This window comes from Salmo salar, chromosome 10 (assembly GCF_965601325.2).
Source record: "Salmo salar chromosome 10, fSalSal1, whole genome shotgun sequence".
Classification (NCBI taxonomy): Eukaryota; Metazoa; Chordata; class Actinopteri; order Salmoniformes; family Salmonidae; genus Salmo; species Salmo salar.
In genome coordinates, this window is record NC_138300.1 from 98,634,232 (window position 1) to 98,648,737 (window position 14,506).

Below are 14,506 nucleotides of genomic sequence, written 5' to 3' on the forward strand. Positions count from 1 at the left end.
ATAATCAAAAAGGTGATCTGTTCTAAATGAGTGTCATGGGTCAGCAGAGAAACGGGAACAGTGATGTGATGTACGAGCCCTGTCCCTATTGGACGATTATCCAGGGCTCGAACCGGAATGAGTGACTTTAGGGGAACCAAAGGAATGCGTAATGCTGTGGCCAGATTAGTGGATAGAGGGCAGGTCGGGAGAAATTACCCCTTTCTCCACAATTGGAGCAGAAACCCAGATTCCTCCTTCTCCTAAGCGCTGCCTCAGGCAAACGTGCAGAGCCCACCTCCATCGGGACCACAGGAGGTTGTCCAACCGGATCGCCATGCTGATGAGCTGGTCAAGTGACAGGTTGTCATCACAGCAGGCTAACTCCGTTTGTACCTCCTCCCACAGTCCGCTGCGGAAAATGGTGACCAGAGCCGACTCGTTCCATCCGGTGGAGGCCACGATGGTCCGGAACTCCAGGGCAAACTCCGAGGCGATCCTAGATCCTCTCTGCCCTCCCCAGGATGATCAAACACCGAGCGTAAGAGGAGGATGTAGCGCTCGTAGGACTCGACCTCGGGTCCGCCAGTTTCCCAGACCGTGGCACCCCAGTCCAGGGCCCGTCTGGTCAGTGCCGAAATGATGGTGGAAACCCTGTCTCTCCCGGAGATAGCCTTGGCGTAGCGAGCGAAGTACAGGTCGCTTTGCAGAAGGAATCCCTTGCATCTTGCTGGCGCGCCGTCAAAGCGCTCCGGGAGGGACATGGGTGTTCTACAGACCGGCTCAGATGGGACGGAGGCAGGTAGTGGTGATGTGGGGGCTGGTGCCGGGAACTGGTCCTGGAGACTGGAGGGACTGCACATTCCCCTCTAACTGCAGGATGGTTGCCAGTATGCTGTCCATGGAGCAACCAAGTCTGGAGAGACAGTCCATGTGATGCTGGACTGTCCCTACGATGGTCGCAAGCTCGGCCTTTCCCACTGTCTCCAATAGAGAGGTTGATTATTCTGTCATGTTGTATAATGATAGGAGACAGACGCAGGAATACGAAAATAGTTTTTTTATTTCCCTAACAAAAATAGAGTACGTCATGACAAAGCCCAAAACAAACACACACACGTTACACACATATTTTATATATATATATATAATACACAGGACGAGACCCATAATAACAATACACGGGACGAGATCCGTAATAACAAGTGCACACTAACACAATATGTAAACTGTAATACAATGCAAAGTAAACATAGCACGAAAGCCGATTCCACAGAGCACAGGTACTCACAAGAACAATGGAACAATAATCGACAAGGACAATGGGGAACAGAGAGCACAATTATACACATATTAATCAGGGGGAATTGGTACCAGGTGTGCGTAATGAGACAAGACAGTCCAGGGTTGGTGGTAATGATCCAGTTCAGTGACACCTAGAAGGCCTGTGACGTAGACCTCCGGAGCTGGTGAACGGAATGAGCAGCAGTACCGGGGGGATCCATTACAAATGTATTATTCAAATTCAATACTTATATATTCATTTTCACTGTTTATTGCATTCATTATCTGCATATTAAGTTTACAAACTGTAATTTTAAGTTTACAAAAGTTTAATATATTCAACTTCTCAGATTCAAGTCTCAAAATTCCGATTCAAAAACAGAAACAACAGTGATGTTCCACTGCTCAGACGTTGCTGACACATGAGCGCACGGGAGCAGATTTTCATCAAGGATCTCTCTGTTCTTTGCTCTGTTCATTTTTCTCTCGATCCTGACTAGTCTCCTAGTCACTGCCCGTGAAAAACATCCCCACAGCATGATTCTGCCACCACCATGCTTCACCGTATGGATGGTGCCAGGTTTCCTCCAGACGTGATGCTTGGCATTCAGGCCAAATAATTACATCTTAGTTTCATCAGACCAGAGAATCTTGTTTCTCATGGTCTGAGAGTCCTTTAAGTGCCTTTTGGCAAACTCCAAGCGGGTTGTCATGTGCCTTTTACTGAGGAGTGGCTTCCGTCTTGCCACTTTACCATAAAGACCTGATTGGTAGAGTGCTGCAGAGATGGTTGTCCTTCTAGAAGGTTTTCCCATCTCCACAGAGGAACTCTGGAGCTCTGTCAGAGTGACCATCGGGTTCTTGGTAACTTTCCTGACCAAGGCACTTTTCCCCCGATTGCTCAGTCTTGGTGGTTCCAAAATTCTTCCATTTAAGAATGATGGAGTCCACTGTGTTCTTGGTGACCTTCAATGCTGCAGAAATGTTTTTGTACCCTTCCCCAGATCTGTGCCTCGACACAATCCTGTCTCGGAGCTCTACGGACAATTCATTAGATCTCATGGCTTTCTTTCTGCTCTGACATGCACTGTCAACTGTGGTGTGTTATATAGACAGGTGTGTGCCTTTCCAAATCATGTCCAATCAATTGAATATACCTAAGGTGGACTCCAATGGAAACAGGATGCACCTGAGCTCAATTTCAAGTCTCATAGCAAAAGGTCTGAATACATATGTAAATATTGTATTTCTGTTTTTCATTTTTAATAAATTAGCAAACATTTCAAAAAACCTGTTTCCACTTTGTCATTAAGGGGTATTGTGTGTATATTGATGAGGGAAAAAAAATATTTCATCCATTTTAGAATAAGGCTGTAACGTAACAAAATGTGGAAAAAGTCAAGGGGTCTGAATACTTTCCAAATACATTATTAACACTTTCAGATAAATATGTTCCTAACAGGGTGGAAATATTTCATAGTCCATGTGTGAACAATCCACCTATAATTACTAGTGACTGAGCTTGACCAATACATTTTTTTTACTTTTTCTGATACATAAAATATACATGTATATTTTCCCCAAAAGTTATGAGGTCCAAAAGGCACAGCATAGTGAATGACCACAAAGCAGCTATGTCCAAATATACAGTGCCTTCAGAAAGTATTCCACCCCTTGACTTTTTCCAAAATGGTTTGTGTTACAGCCAAATTTAAGATGGATAAAATGTTGACTTTTTTTGTCACTGGCCTATAACGTTTTTCAAAAATGTGTCCAAATTAATAAAAAAATGAAACGCTGAAATGTTTTGAGTCAATCAGTATTCAACCTCTTTGTTATGGCAAGCCTAAATAAGTTCAGGAGTAAAAATGTAAAGGAGTCCTTCCTAACTCAGTTGCGGGAGAGGAAGGAAAGCACAGGCAAAATCCTAGAGGAAAACCTGGTTTCTACCAGACACTGGTATATAAATTCACCTTTCAGAAGGAGAATAACCTAAAACACAAGGCCAGAAGACAGTGAATGTTCCTGATTGGCCGAGTTACAGTTTTGAATTTAATCTGCTTGAAAAAGTATGGCAAGACTTGAAAATGGTTGTATAGCAATGATCAACAACCAATTCGACAGAGCTTGAAGAAGTTTGAAAATAATAATGGGATTATTGTACAATCCAGTTGTGCAAAGCTCTTAGAGACTGACTCACTAAAACTCACAGCTGTAATCTACGTCATCAGAGTGCACAGCTGAACATGCTGGAAACACTTGCTTTGTTATTTTAACTAAAACATAACCAATCTTTGTTAAACATAAATACCAAACTTGTTTTTGCATGGATTCCGCAATGCGGTTAGCTTTTAACAGCTAGGGCTATTTCCGCTATTTCTTGTCCTGGAATCGCGCTTAACTGACAGGTTAAAGTCTGCTTGAAAGAGCAGCTAACCTAGCTAAGCTGCTAATGTTAGCCATCAAGCTAACAAAGTTAGTCCCAGATGACTTTTCTAATGGAGCCCTCTTTGTCTGGAGAAGTAAAATAATCTACTACACTTTGTTTCGGGACAAACTGGATCACTCAGAGTTCCAATGCGGCAATTGTTTGCTTGCCAAGGATTATAGGCTTGAGGAGGCTTCATTGATCATGCAGGTCGCCAGCCTACGTAAGAAACTGGGGAAAACGCAGAGCGGAATGTTTACCTTTTCTACATCTGTGGCTGAATGGAGTTCACGCATATTGGTGCATCTCTGTCTTGTCGTTTGTCGTTATCCGACTGGCCGGTGTTGCCCGGAGTTTGTTCGTCAAGGGAGCCATCTCCTGCCTCTCTTCCCACATATGATAGCGGAGTCAAAGGAGCACAGCAAGAGGAGCATGACAATCACCGATGGTCGTATCTCACGAGCCGTGGAGGCCGAAGAAAGCGACCTTCCGCAAAGCAGTCTGCACTCCCAACGAGAGGCCTGGAGCGGATACAAACAACAAATACTTTCACTGCCCTGGAGCCTGATCTTCCAGCACATTCGTCGCTGGGGGTACCTGTGTCTGCAACCACTGTGCCAACTCCTACTCCTTCCCGTATGATTTCGAAGTCTACGTCGGCAACCTTCCATCCGTCGGAGGCCTGCACGATCCTGTAAAGACTGAGAGTGGGCGGATTTCCCTGACCTCGTCAGCCGTGATTTTGGGCAGCTCCATGGTAAGAAATGTGACTGTTCCTTGTGCAAAAACAATGTCCTATCCAGGAGCGAGAGTAAATGACATTCCTAGCTGCTCCCGAATGTACTACGCCAGGACATGGACACCGATTCTATCATAGTCCATTAGGGTTTTAATGACATTATCAAGGGCAGCTCTGAATAGTTGAAACTGGATTTTAAAGAGTCGATTGACTCTCTGCTAGACACTAATAAAATACCCATCATATCTGGTCCTGTGCCCTGTCTGAATCGTGGCATTGAACGCTTTAGCAGGATTCTTTCTCTTCACAACTGGCTATGTGATTATTGCAGCACAATGGGTATAACTTTTGTTGAAGATTTCGATACCTTTTGGAAATAAAACACGTTTTATAAGGAGGATGGGATCCACTCAAGTCATTTGGGTTCCTGGATCCTTTTGCAGAATTCTAAGGCTGCGTTGAGACTATGACTTATCAATGACCCAAGCCCAGTTAATCCCTACTGTTATGTCTGAGTCATCATAATGCTTTAGCAAATGTACATTATACCAGCGGCATTGGTTAACAAAATGTAAGTAACCTAATTTATGTCCTTCTAACTGCCCTGAATGCTTCTGCTGATCCTACAGCTATTGTAAGCAGTAATCATGTGCCTATGAACCAGATTTATGCTGTTAGCACTCAGGCGGTGTGCCCTAGTAGGAAGTCCACTGTGTGCCGCTCACCCTGCACTAACATAAATAGCATGAGAATATCTACTTCTGCTAAGATTCCCAGTAAACAAATTAAAACCAGCAAGCATCCCAGAAAAGTGCTCAAAATAGCCCACGTTAACATATGTAGCTTAAGAAACATGGTTCATGAAATTAAGAACTTGCTAGTAACAGATTCAATTCATATTCTGACTATCTCTGAAACTCACTTAGATAATACCTTTGATGATACAGTGGTAGCAATACAAGGTTATAACATTTACAGAAAACACAGAAATGCCAATGGTGGAGGTGTTGCTGTTCATATTTAGAACCACATTCCTGTAAAGATTAGAGAGGAGCTGATGTTAAATACTGTTGAAGTAATATGGCTACAGGTTCATCTACCTCACCTAAACCCCATTCTTGTGGGAAGCTGCTATAGACCACCAAATGCTAACAGTCAGTATCTGGATAACATGTGTGAAATGCTTGATAATGTATGTGACATCAACAGAGAGGTATATTTTCTGGGTGATTTAAATATTGACTGGCTTTTATCAAGCTGCCCACTCAAGAAAAAGCTTAAAACTGTAACCAGTGCATGCAACTTGGTTCAGGTTATCAGTCAACCTAACAGGGTAGTTACAAACAGCACAGGAATTAAATAATCAACATGTATTGATCACATCTTTACTAATGTTGCAGAAATGTGCTTTAAAGCAGTATCCAGATCCATTGGATGTAATGATAACACTATAGTAGCCATATCTAGGAAAACCAAAGTTCCTGTCACGCCCTGACCTGAGAGAGAGGGTTTGTTTCTCTATGTGGTTAGGTCAGGGTGTGGGGTGGACATTCTGTGTTATTTTCTATGTTTTGGCCGGGTATGGTTTCCAATCAGAGGCGGGTGTCTATCGTTGTCTCTGATTGGAAGCCATACTTAGGCAGCCTTTTTCCACCTGTGTTTGTGGGATCTTGATTTTGTACTGCTCGTATTTAGCCTGCAAGACGGGACGGTCGTTTGTATTTGTTTATTATTTTGTTTAAGTGTTCCGATTTAAAATAAAGATGAACACTCACCACGCTGCACCTTGGTCTAATCCTTTGGACAATCGTTACAGTTCCAGAGGCTGGGCCAAATATAGTGTATAAGAGGTCCTACAATAAGTTTTGTAGTGCTTCCTATGTTGTTGATGTAAAGAATATGTGTTGGGCCGTGGTGTGTAATGAGGAGCAAACAGACGTTGCACTTGACACATTTAGGAAATTGCTTATCCCAGTTACTAATAAGCATGCACCCATTAAGAACATGACTGTAAAAACTGTTAAATCCCCGTGGATTGATGAGGAATTGAAAAATTGTATGGTTGAGAGGGATGAGGAAAAAGGAATGGCAAATAAGTCTGGCTGAACAACCGATTGGCAAACGTACTGCAAATTGAGAAATCATGTGACTAAACTGAATAAAAAGAAGAAGAAACTACACTATGAAACAAAGATACATTTTGGGAAAAAAGGCTAACTCAGCTCCATCATTCACTGAATCAGATGGCTCATTCATCACAAAACTGACTGATATTGCCAACAACTTTAATGATTTTTTCATTGGCAAGATTAGCAAACTTAGGCATGACATGCCAGCAACAAACGCTGACACTACCCATCCAAGTATATCTGATCAAATTATGAAAGACAAGTGTCTTGTTTTGCACGCTTTGTACAAAATAATAAAATGCAGTACTACAGGATATTTCTTAACGTAGCTCTTTATTAGCTAGCTACAACTTGCATGTTCACGTATCTCCAACCATGATCAACTGACCATGACCTAACCATCTGGGTGGTCTTAACCAATCATAGCACAGTATGATACGGCGGTAAAATGCATCCAATTATAATTCAGTATGTTTACACATATGAATATTGCAACAAGAATTGTCATTTTGAATTGCGTAAAGTGAGTGTAAAAGAGGTGAAAAAAGTATTGTTGTCTATCAACAATGATAAGCCACCGGGGTCTGACAACTTGGATGGAAAATTACTGGGGATAATAGCAGACGATATTGCCACTCCTATTTGCCATATCTTTAAGCCTACTAGAAAGTGTGAGCCCTCAGGCATGGAGGGAACCAAAAGTAATTCCGCTACCTAAGAATAGTAAAGTCCCCTTTACTGGCTCAAATAGCTGACCAATCAGCCTGTTACCAACCCTTAGTACATTTTTGGAAAAAATAGTGTTTGACCAGATACAATGCTATTTTACAATAAACAAATTAATTAATTGGTATTGGAGTAGGGGCCTGAGGGCACACACTTAGTGTGTTGTGAATCTGTTATGAATGTATTGTAATATTTAAAATTGTATAACTGCTGGACCACAGGAAGATTGCCTTGGCAGCAGCAAATGGGGATCCATAATAAATAGAAAAACAAATCGCTGACAAAGGTGATTCAAACATGTATTGGCTCAGGTGTGTAAATACTTATGTAAACTAGATAATTATGTATTTCTGTTTCATTAAATTAGCAAACATTTCGAAAAGCATTTTTTCACTTTGCCATGATGGGGTATTGTGTGTAGATGGGTGAGAGAAAATAAAATCTATATAATCAATTTTGAATGAAGGCTGTAACACAACAAAATGTGGAATAAGTCAAGTGTATGAAAACTTTCTGAAGGCACTGAATATGGAGGTGTAGGTGATGTCATTGTTCAGTTCTGCTTCCACCGTGTGGCACATTTTAATATTTCAGCATGGCCGTGATCTCATCCCATTCATATTGCCTCAAATTGTATAAGGTCGGTGTAGTGATAGTACACTGAGTTCTCAAGCAAAGAAAACCAAACAAATGTGGATGGAAAATTACTGAGGATAATAGCGGACGATATTGCCACTTTTATTTGCCATATCTTCAATCTAAGCCTACTAGAGAGCGTGTGCCCTCAAGCCTGGAGGGAAGCAAAAGTAATTCCTCTACCCAAGAATAGTAAAGCCCCATTTACTGGCTCAAATAGCCGACCAATCAGCCTATTACCAACCCTTAGTAAAGTTTTGCAAAAGATGGTGTTTGACCAGATACAATACTATTTTAATGTAAACAAATTGACAACTGACTTTCAGCACGATGATATAGGGAAGGGCATTCAACAAGCACGGCGCTAACACAAATGATTGATGATTGGCTGAGAGAAATTGATGATAAAAAGATTGTGGGAGCTGTTTTGCTAGATTTCAGTGAGGCTTTTGACATTATCGATCATAGTCTGCTGCTGGAAAAGCGTATGTGTTATGGCTTTACACCCCCTGCTATATTGTGGATAAAGACTTACAGTTGAAGTCGGAAGTTTACATACACTTTGGTTGGAGTCATTAAAACTCGTTTTTAACCACTCCACACATTTCTAGTTAACAAACTATAGTTTTGGCAAGTCGGTTAGGACATCTACTTTGTGAATGACACAAGTAATTTTCCCAACAATAGTTTACAAACAGATTATTTCACTTACAATTGTCACAGTTGACTTGGACTGGTGTAAGGCGGAATCAGATGCAGGAGGCAGGTGCTGGAGGTGAGTGTCCTTTTTAATAATTTGACACACACAACAAAAACCGCGAGGCACAGGGCGCTACAGACAGACTGCCTGGGAAAAACACATTCCCAATATTGCGAACAAAATATATATATATAAGCGGCACAAAAAGGCACGGGGCGCAGCCCAGTAAATCCTCTCTTCGTGAAACTGTCAGAAACAAACCCGTAATAAAACACGGACCACCGTCCTGAGTGGACAATCAACAATCCCGCACAAAACCCCAACTGAAAACACACACTAAATAAGGCCCCACTAATGACAGACACAAAACAGGTGCGGAACAGACAGACGAAACCAAAAGACACAGAACCAACGATCGGTGGCAGCTAATAGGCCGGCGACGACGACCGCCGAGCGCCGCCCGACCGAGGAGGGGCGCCACTTTCGTTGGATCCTGTGACAACAATTCACTGTATCACAATTCCAGTGGATCAGAAATGTACATACACTAAGTTGACTGTGCCTTCAAACAGCTTGGAATATTCCAGAAAATGATGTCATGGCTTTAGAAGCTTCTGATAGGCTAATTGACATAATTTGAGTCAATTGGAGGTGTACCTGTGGATGTATTTCAAGGCCTACCTTCAAACTCAGTGCCTCTTTGCTTGACATCATGGGAAAATCAAAAGAAATCAGCCACAACTTCAGAAAAAAATGTATGACCCACAAGTCTGATTCATCCTAGGGAGAATTTCCAAACGCCTGAAGGTACCACATTCAGCTGTACAAACAATAGTACACAAGTATAAACAGCATGAGACCACGCAGCCGTCATACCGCTCAGGAAGAAGACGCGTTCTGTCTCCTAGAGATTAACGTACTTTGGTGCGAAAAGTGCAAATCAATCCCAGAACAACAGCAAAGGACTTTGTGAAGATGCTGGAGGTAACAGGTACAAAAGTAGCTATATCCACAGTAAAACAAGTCCTATATCTACATAACCTGAAAGGCCGCTCAACAAGGAAGAAGCCACTGCTCCAAAACCACCATAAAAAATCCAGACTACAGTTTGCAACTGCACATGGGGACAAAGATCGTACTTTTTGGAGAAATGTGCTCTGGTCTGATGAAATAAAAATAGAACTCTTTGGCCATAATGACTCTCGTTATGTTTGGAGGAAAAAGGGAGAGGCTTGCAAGCCGGGGGTGCTTTGCTGAAGGAGGGACTGATGCACTTCACAAAATAGATGGCATCATGAGGCAGGAAAACCATGTGGATATATTGAAGCAACATCTCAAGACATCAGTCAGGAAGTTAAAGCTTGGTCGCAAATGGGTCTTCCAAATGGACAATGACCCCAAGCATACTTCCAAAGTTGTGGCAAAATGGCTTAAGGACAACAAAGTCAAGGTATTGGAGTGGCCATCACAAAGCCCTGACCTCAATCCTATAGAAAGTGTGTAGGAAGAACTGAAAAATAATATGTGAGCAAGGAGGCCTACAAACCTGACTTAGTTACACCAGCTCTGTCAGGAGGAATGGGCCAAAATTCACCCAACGTGTTGTGGGAAGCTTGTGGAAGGCTACCCGAAATGTTTGACCCAAGTTAAACAATTTAAAGGCAATGCTACCAAATACCAATTGAGTGTATGTAAACTTCTGACCCACTGGGAATGTGATGAAAGAAAAAAAAGCTCAAATAAATAATTATCTCAGCTATTATTCTGACATTTCACATTCTTAAAATAAAGTGGTGATCCTAACTGACCTAAGACAGGGGATTTTTCCTAGGATTAATTGTCAGGAATTGTGAAAAACTGAGTTTAAATGTGTTTGGCTAAGGTGTATGTAAACTTCCGACTTCAACTGTACCTGTCTGTACCTGTCTATCAGAACACCGTTCTTTAATGGAAGCCTCTACAACATAGAATCAGGAATTCCCCAGAGCAGCTGTCTAGGCACCTTACTTTTTTAAATTTTTACTAACGACATGCCACTGGCCTTGAGTAAAGCCATTGTGTCTATGTATGCGGATGACTCAACACTATACACATCAGATACTACAGGGAGTGAAATCACTGCAACACTTAACAAAGAGCTGCAGTTAGTTTCAACTAAATATTGTAACCGCAACTAAATATTGTAGTAAATAATGTGGAAATTGACAAGTTGAGGTGGCTAAACTGCTTGGAGTAACCCTGAAATGTAAACTGTCATGGTCAAAACATATTGATACAACATTAGCTAAGATGGGGAGAAGTATGTCCATAATAAAGAGCTGCTCTGCCTTCTTAACAACACTATCAACAAGGCAGTTACTACAGGCTCTAGATTTGTCGCACCTGGTCTACTGTTCAGTCTTGTGATCAGGTGCCACAAAGAGAAACCTCGGAAAATTACAGTTGGCTCAGAACAGGGCAACACGGCTGGCCCTTAAATGTACATGGAGAGTTAACATTAATAATATGCATGTAAATCTCCCATGGCTCAAAGTGGAGGAGAGATCGACTTCATCACTACTTGTTTTTGTAAGAAGTGTTGACATGCTGAATGCACCAAGGTGTCTGCTAAACTACTAGCACACAGCTCGGACACCCATGCATACCCCACAACCCCCAGGTAAAGAACAGACTATGAGAGGTGCACAGTACTACATCGAGCCATGCCTACATGGAACTCTATTCCACATCAGGTAACTAATGCAAGCAGTAGAATCAGATTTTAAAAAATAGATAAAAATACACCGTATGGAACAGCAGGGACTTTGAAGAGACACACATACAGGCACAGGCAGAGACACACATACACATAAGACACACACTCTACACACGTACACATAGATGTTGTATTGTACATATGTGATAGTGGAATAGTGGCCTGAGGGAACATACTAAATGTATTGGACAAAGTGTTAAGAAATGTAATGTCATGTAATATTTGAAATAATATATAACTTCCTTAATGTTGCTGGACCTCAGGAAGAGTAGCTGCTGGGACATACTTAATAAATACAAATACAAATACTCACATCTTTGTGGCGCAGAGGTTTAATGCACTGCATCTCCGTGGTAGAGGCGTCACTACAGACCCTGGTTCGATTCCAGGCTGTATCACAACTGGTCATGTTTGGGAGTCCCATAGGGTGGCGCACAAACGGCCCAGCGTCTGGGTTAGGATTTGGCCGGGGTAGGCTGTCATTGTAAATAAGAATTTGTTCTTAACAGACTTGCCTAGTTAAATAAAGGTTAAAAAAAATAGTCTAATGTCCTCATTTATTTCACTATCTCAAGTATATCTCGCACATGGAGATAACGTTACTGTGACAATGTCCACTATATACATGCATTGTAAGAATGTAGTTGACTTACATTGTGCATAGTGTAAATTGTATAAATGACAGCTCGATTTTCCCGCTTGCAACATGTAAACAACAGTGTTTACTCTTTTCACCCCCCCGCCTCTTGTCTTCTGACGTACTTCACAAGGGACCGCCCCTCCTCTGTCTCTCAGTCACGCAGCAGCTACGTGTGAGCGTAAAAAATAGAAACTTCCAAGATGGCCGAGTCCGTAGGTTCCATGCATTTCTCAGCTAATGGCAAAACAAATCCCCCAAACCCCTTGGTACCCAAAATACCGCCAGAGAGTCGACTACAGTCTTCCAATGATGTCTACCCTCCACCGCCAAAGAAAGTCCGAATCGAGGAGAAGAGTTTGAAACACAATAAATTGAACGGGGACTTAGTGTGTGCAGGGGAAAAACACAACGGGAAGCAGAGTTATGGAAGCCCAGCGAAATGGAGTTTCGGCCCGGCCAAGCCGAGCAACTCCACCGCGCCAGCTCTCACACGAAAGATCTTCAAGATCAGCAACTTTCTCGCCTCTCCTGCGAAAGTGAAGAAGCCGAATGAGAAACGGCACAAGGAAAAGGAGAAGAGTGCTAAAACGCAGAGTTCACTCATGGAGAAAGTGAACCCTGGGAGTTGCCATACAAAGACGGAGAACGGTGAAACAGCGTGTGGTAGGGTCAACATTGTCAGTCTTAAATTACAGATGGAATGTAAAAAGTCACGAAAACTAGGTTTGAAATAACTAAAGCCAGCTGATAACATTAGTTAAGCATTGCTACTGTACAGTAGGCCTACATAATGCTACTAGGCCCAGTAGATTATTATTATACCACTGACTGATTTAAAGGCCTACAGTTGAGATTAAGTTGAATTAAATGTTGATGGTTCAGAATCAATGTGTTTGTTACTTAAACTGTATTCAATTTCTCTATTTTAGACCACACTGGCAAAGATGAGCAAGAGAAGAAAAAGGAGAGTGATAAAGAGAGGGACAGGGAGAAGAACCACCAAGTTATGGTTGTGAATAAAAGGGAGAACGGAGAGGTGAAATCTCCACTGAAAGGTATGGATTAAAAATAATGGTGAATACATGGAGATTCAATGCCAAGTTGGTCATTTCCATGTGAGGTGTTCACACTGTTTTAGCTTCCCTCATAATAAATTGAGTCAAAAGCTGTGAAGTAGGTAAGTCATGCACTCATCTTATTTACACCTGTTGGCTTACACTGTCTTCTCTTCCTTGCAGAATCAACAGAGAAGCCAAAAGTCAACACGGAGGACGAGCTCCTCTTGAAAAAGCTAAAGAAGAAGAAGAAAAAGAAGCACAAAGACTGCGAGAGGGAAAGACGCAGCCGTCCCAAGATGTACCACCGCTCCAGTCAGACGGTGTGTTCTGGTGTGTCTGTGGACCTGCCGGACCTGCTCAACACACAAGACAGGAGTAACTACATCACCAATAACAGTTTCTTCCACACCTTCCCAAGTCCCCATCAGGATCCTTCCAGCACCACCACTACTACCTCCGTGTCCACCTCCACTGCCTCCATGGTCAGGGAGAGGTTGGGCTATGGCTCCCCCCTCCACAGTGCCCAGTCCCAGGGCATGTCAGGGCTGGAGTTTGGCCGTCTGATCCACGTGGAGCAGCAGGCCAACGGAGGAGCCTCGGTGGCCCACGCCTACTGCCAGCAGCTGGCTTGTCTCTCCCCGGCCGAGATGCAGCGCTTCGCCCAGGAATTTGTCACCCTGTCATTCAGCGAGGACCAAGCTGAAGCGGCCCACTACGTCATGGGCATCATCCATGGAGCGGCCTCCTACCTACCAGACTTTCTGGACTACTTCTCCTACAAGTTCCCCAATGCGCCGGTCAAGATGGAGGTGCTGGGGAAGAAGGATATAGAGACCACCACCATGGCCAACTTCCACACTCAGGTCAGTGGATGGATGAGAATGCTTTATAATCATCCCAAAGAATCACCACCTCAGTTCCAGCCACTTTCACACACTGGTGCTGAGGTATATGTGTGACTTCAAAGTGCATGACTCTTCCCTAGGTTCTACTAATGTGAATCCTTAACTCTTCACTAGGCTCTGCTAGTGTGACTCCTTGACTCTTCAGTAGGTTTTACTAGTGTGACACCTTGACTCTTCAGTAGGTTTTACTAGTGTGACTCCTTGACTCTTCAGTAGGATTTACTAGTGTGACTCCTTGACTCTTCAGTAGGTTTTACTAGTGTGACTCCTTGACTCTTCAGTAGGTTTTACTAGTGTGACTCCTTGACTCTTCAGTAGGTTTTACTAGTGTGACTCCTTGACTCTTCAGTAGGTTTTACTAGTGTGACTCCTTGACTCTTCAGTAGGTTTTACTAGTGTGACACCTTGACTCTTCAGTAGGTTTTACTAGTGTGACTCCTTGACTCTTCAGTAGGTTTTACTAGTGTGACTCCTTGACTCTTCAGTAGGTTTTACTAGTGTGACTCCTTGACTCTTCAGTAGGTTTT

General features: G+C 42.7%; 1 protein-coding gene across 1 annotated transcript in view; it reads left to right on the forward strand.

Annotated features, from left to right (window-relative positions):
- Nucleotides 1-12,185: 12,185 nt before the first annotated feature.
- Nucleotides 12,186-14,506, forward strand: part of LOC106561326 (uncharacterized) — a 31,630-nt gene continuing 29,309 nt past the window's right edge. Inside the window, exons 1-3 of the mRNA XM_014125166.3 lie at nucleotides 12,186-12,679; nucleotides 12,946-13,071; nucleotides 13,255-13,937. Of these exons, the coding sequence (XP_013980641.3) occupies nucleotides 12,217-12,679; nucleotides 12,946-13,071; nucleotides 13,255-13,937 (1,272 nt within the window). The 5' untranslated portion in view covers nucleotides 12,186-12,216. The remainder of the gene's footprint in view (nucleotides 12,680-12,945; nucleotides 13,072-13,254; nucleotides 13,938-14,506) is intronic.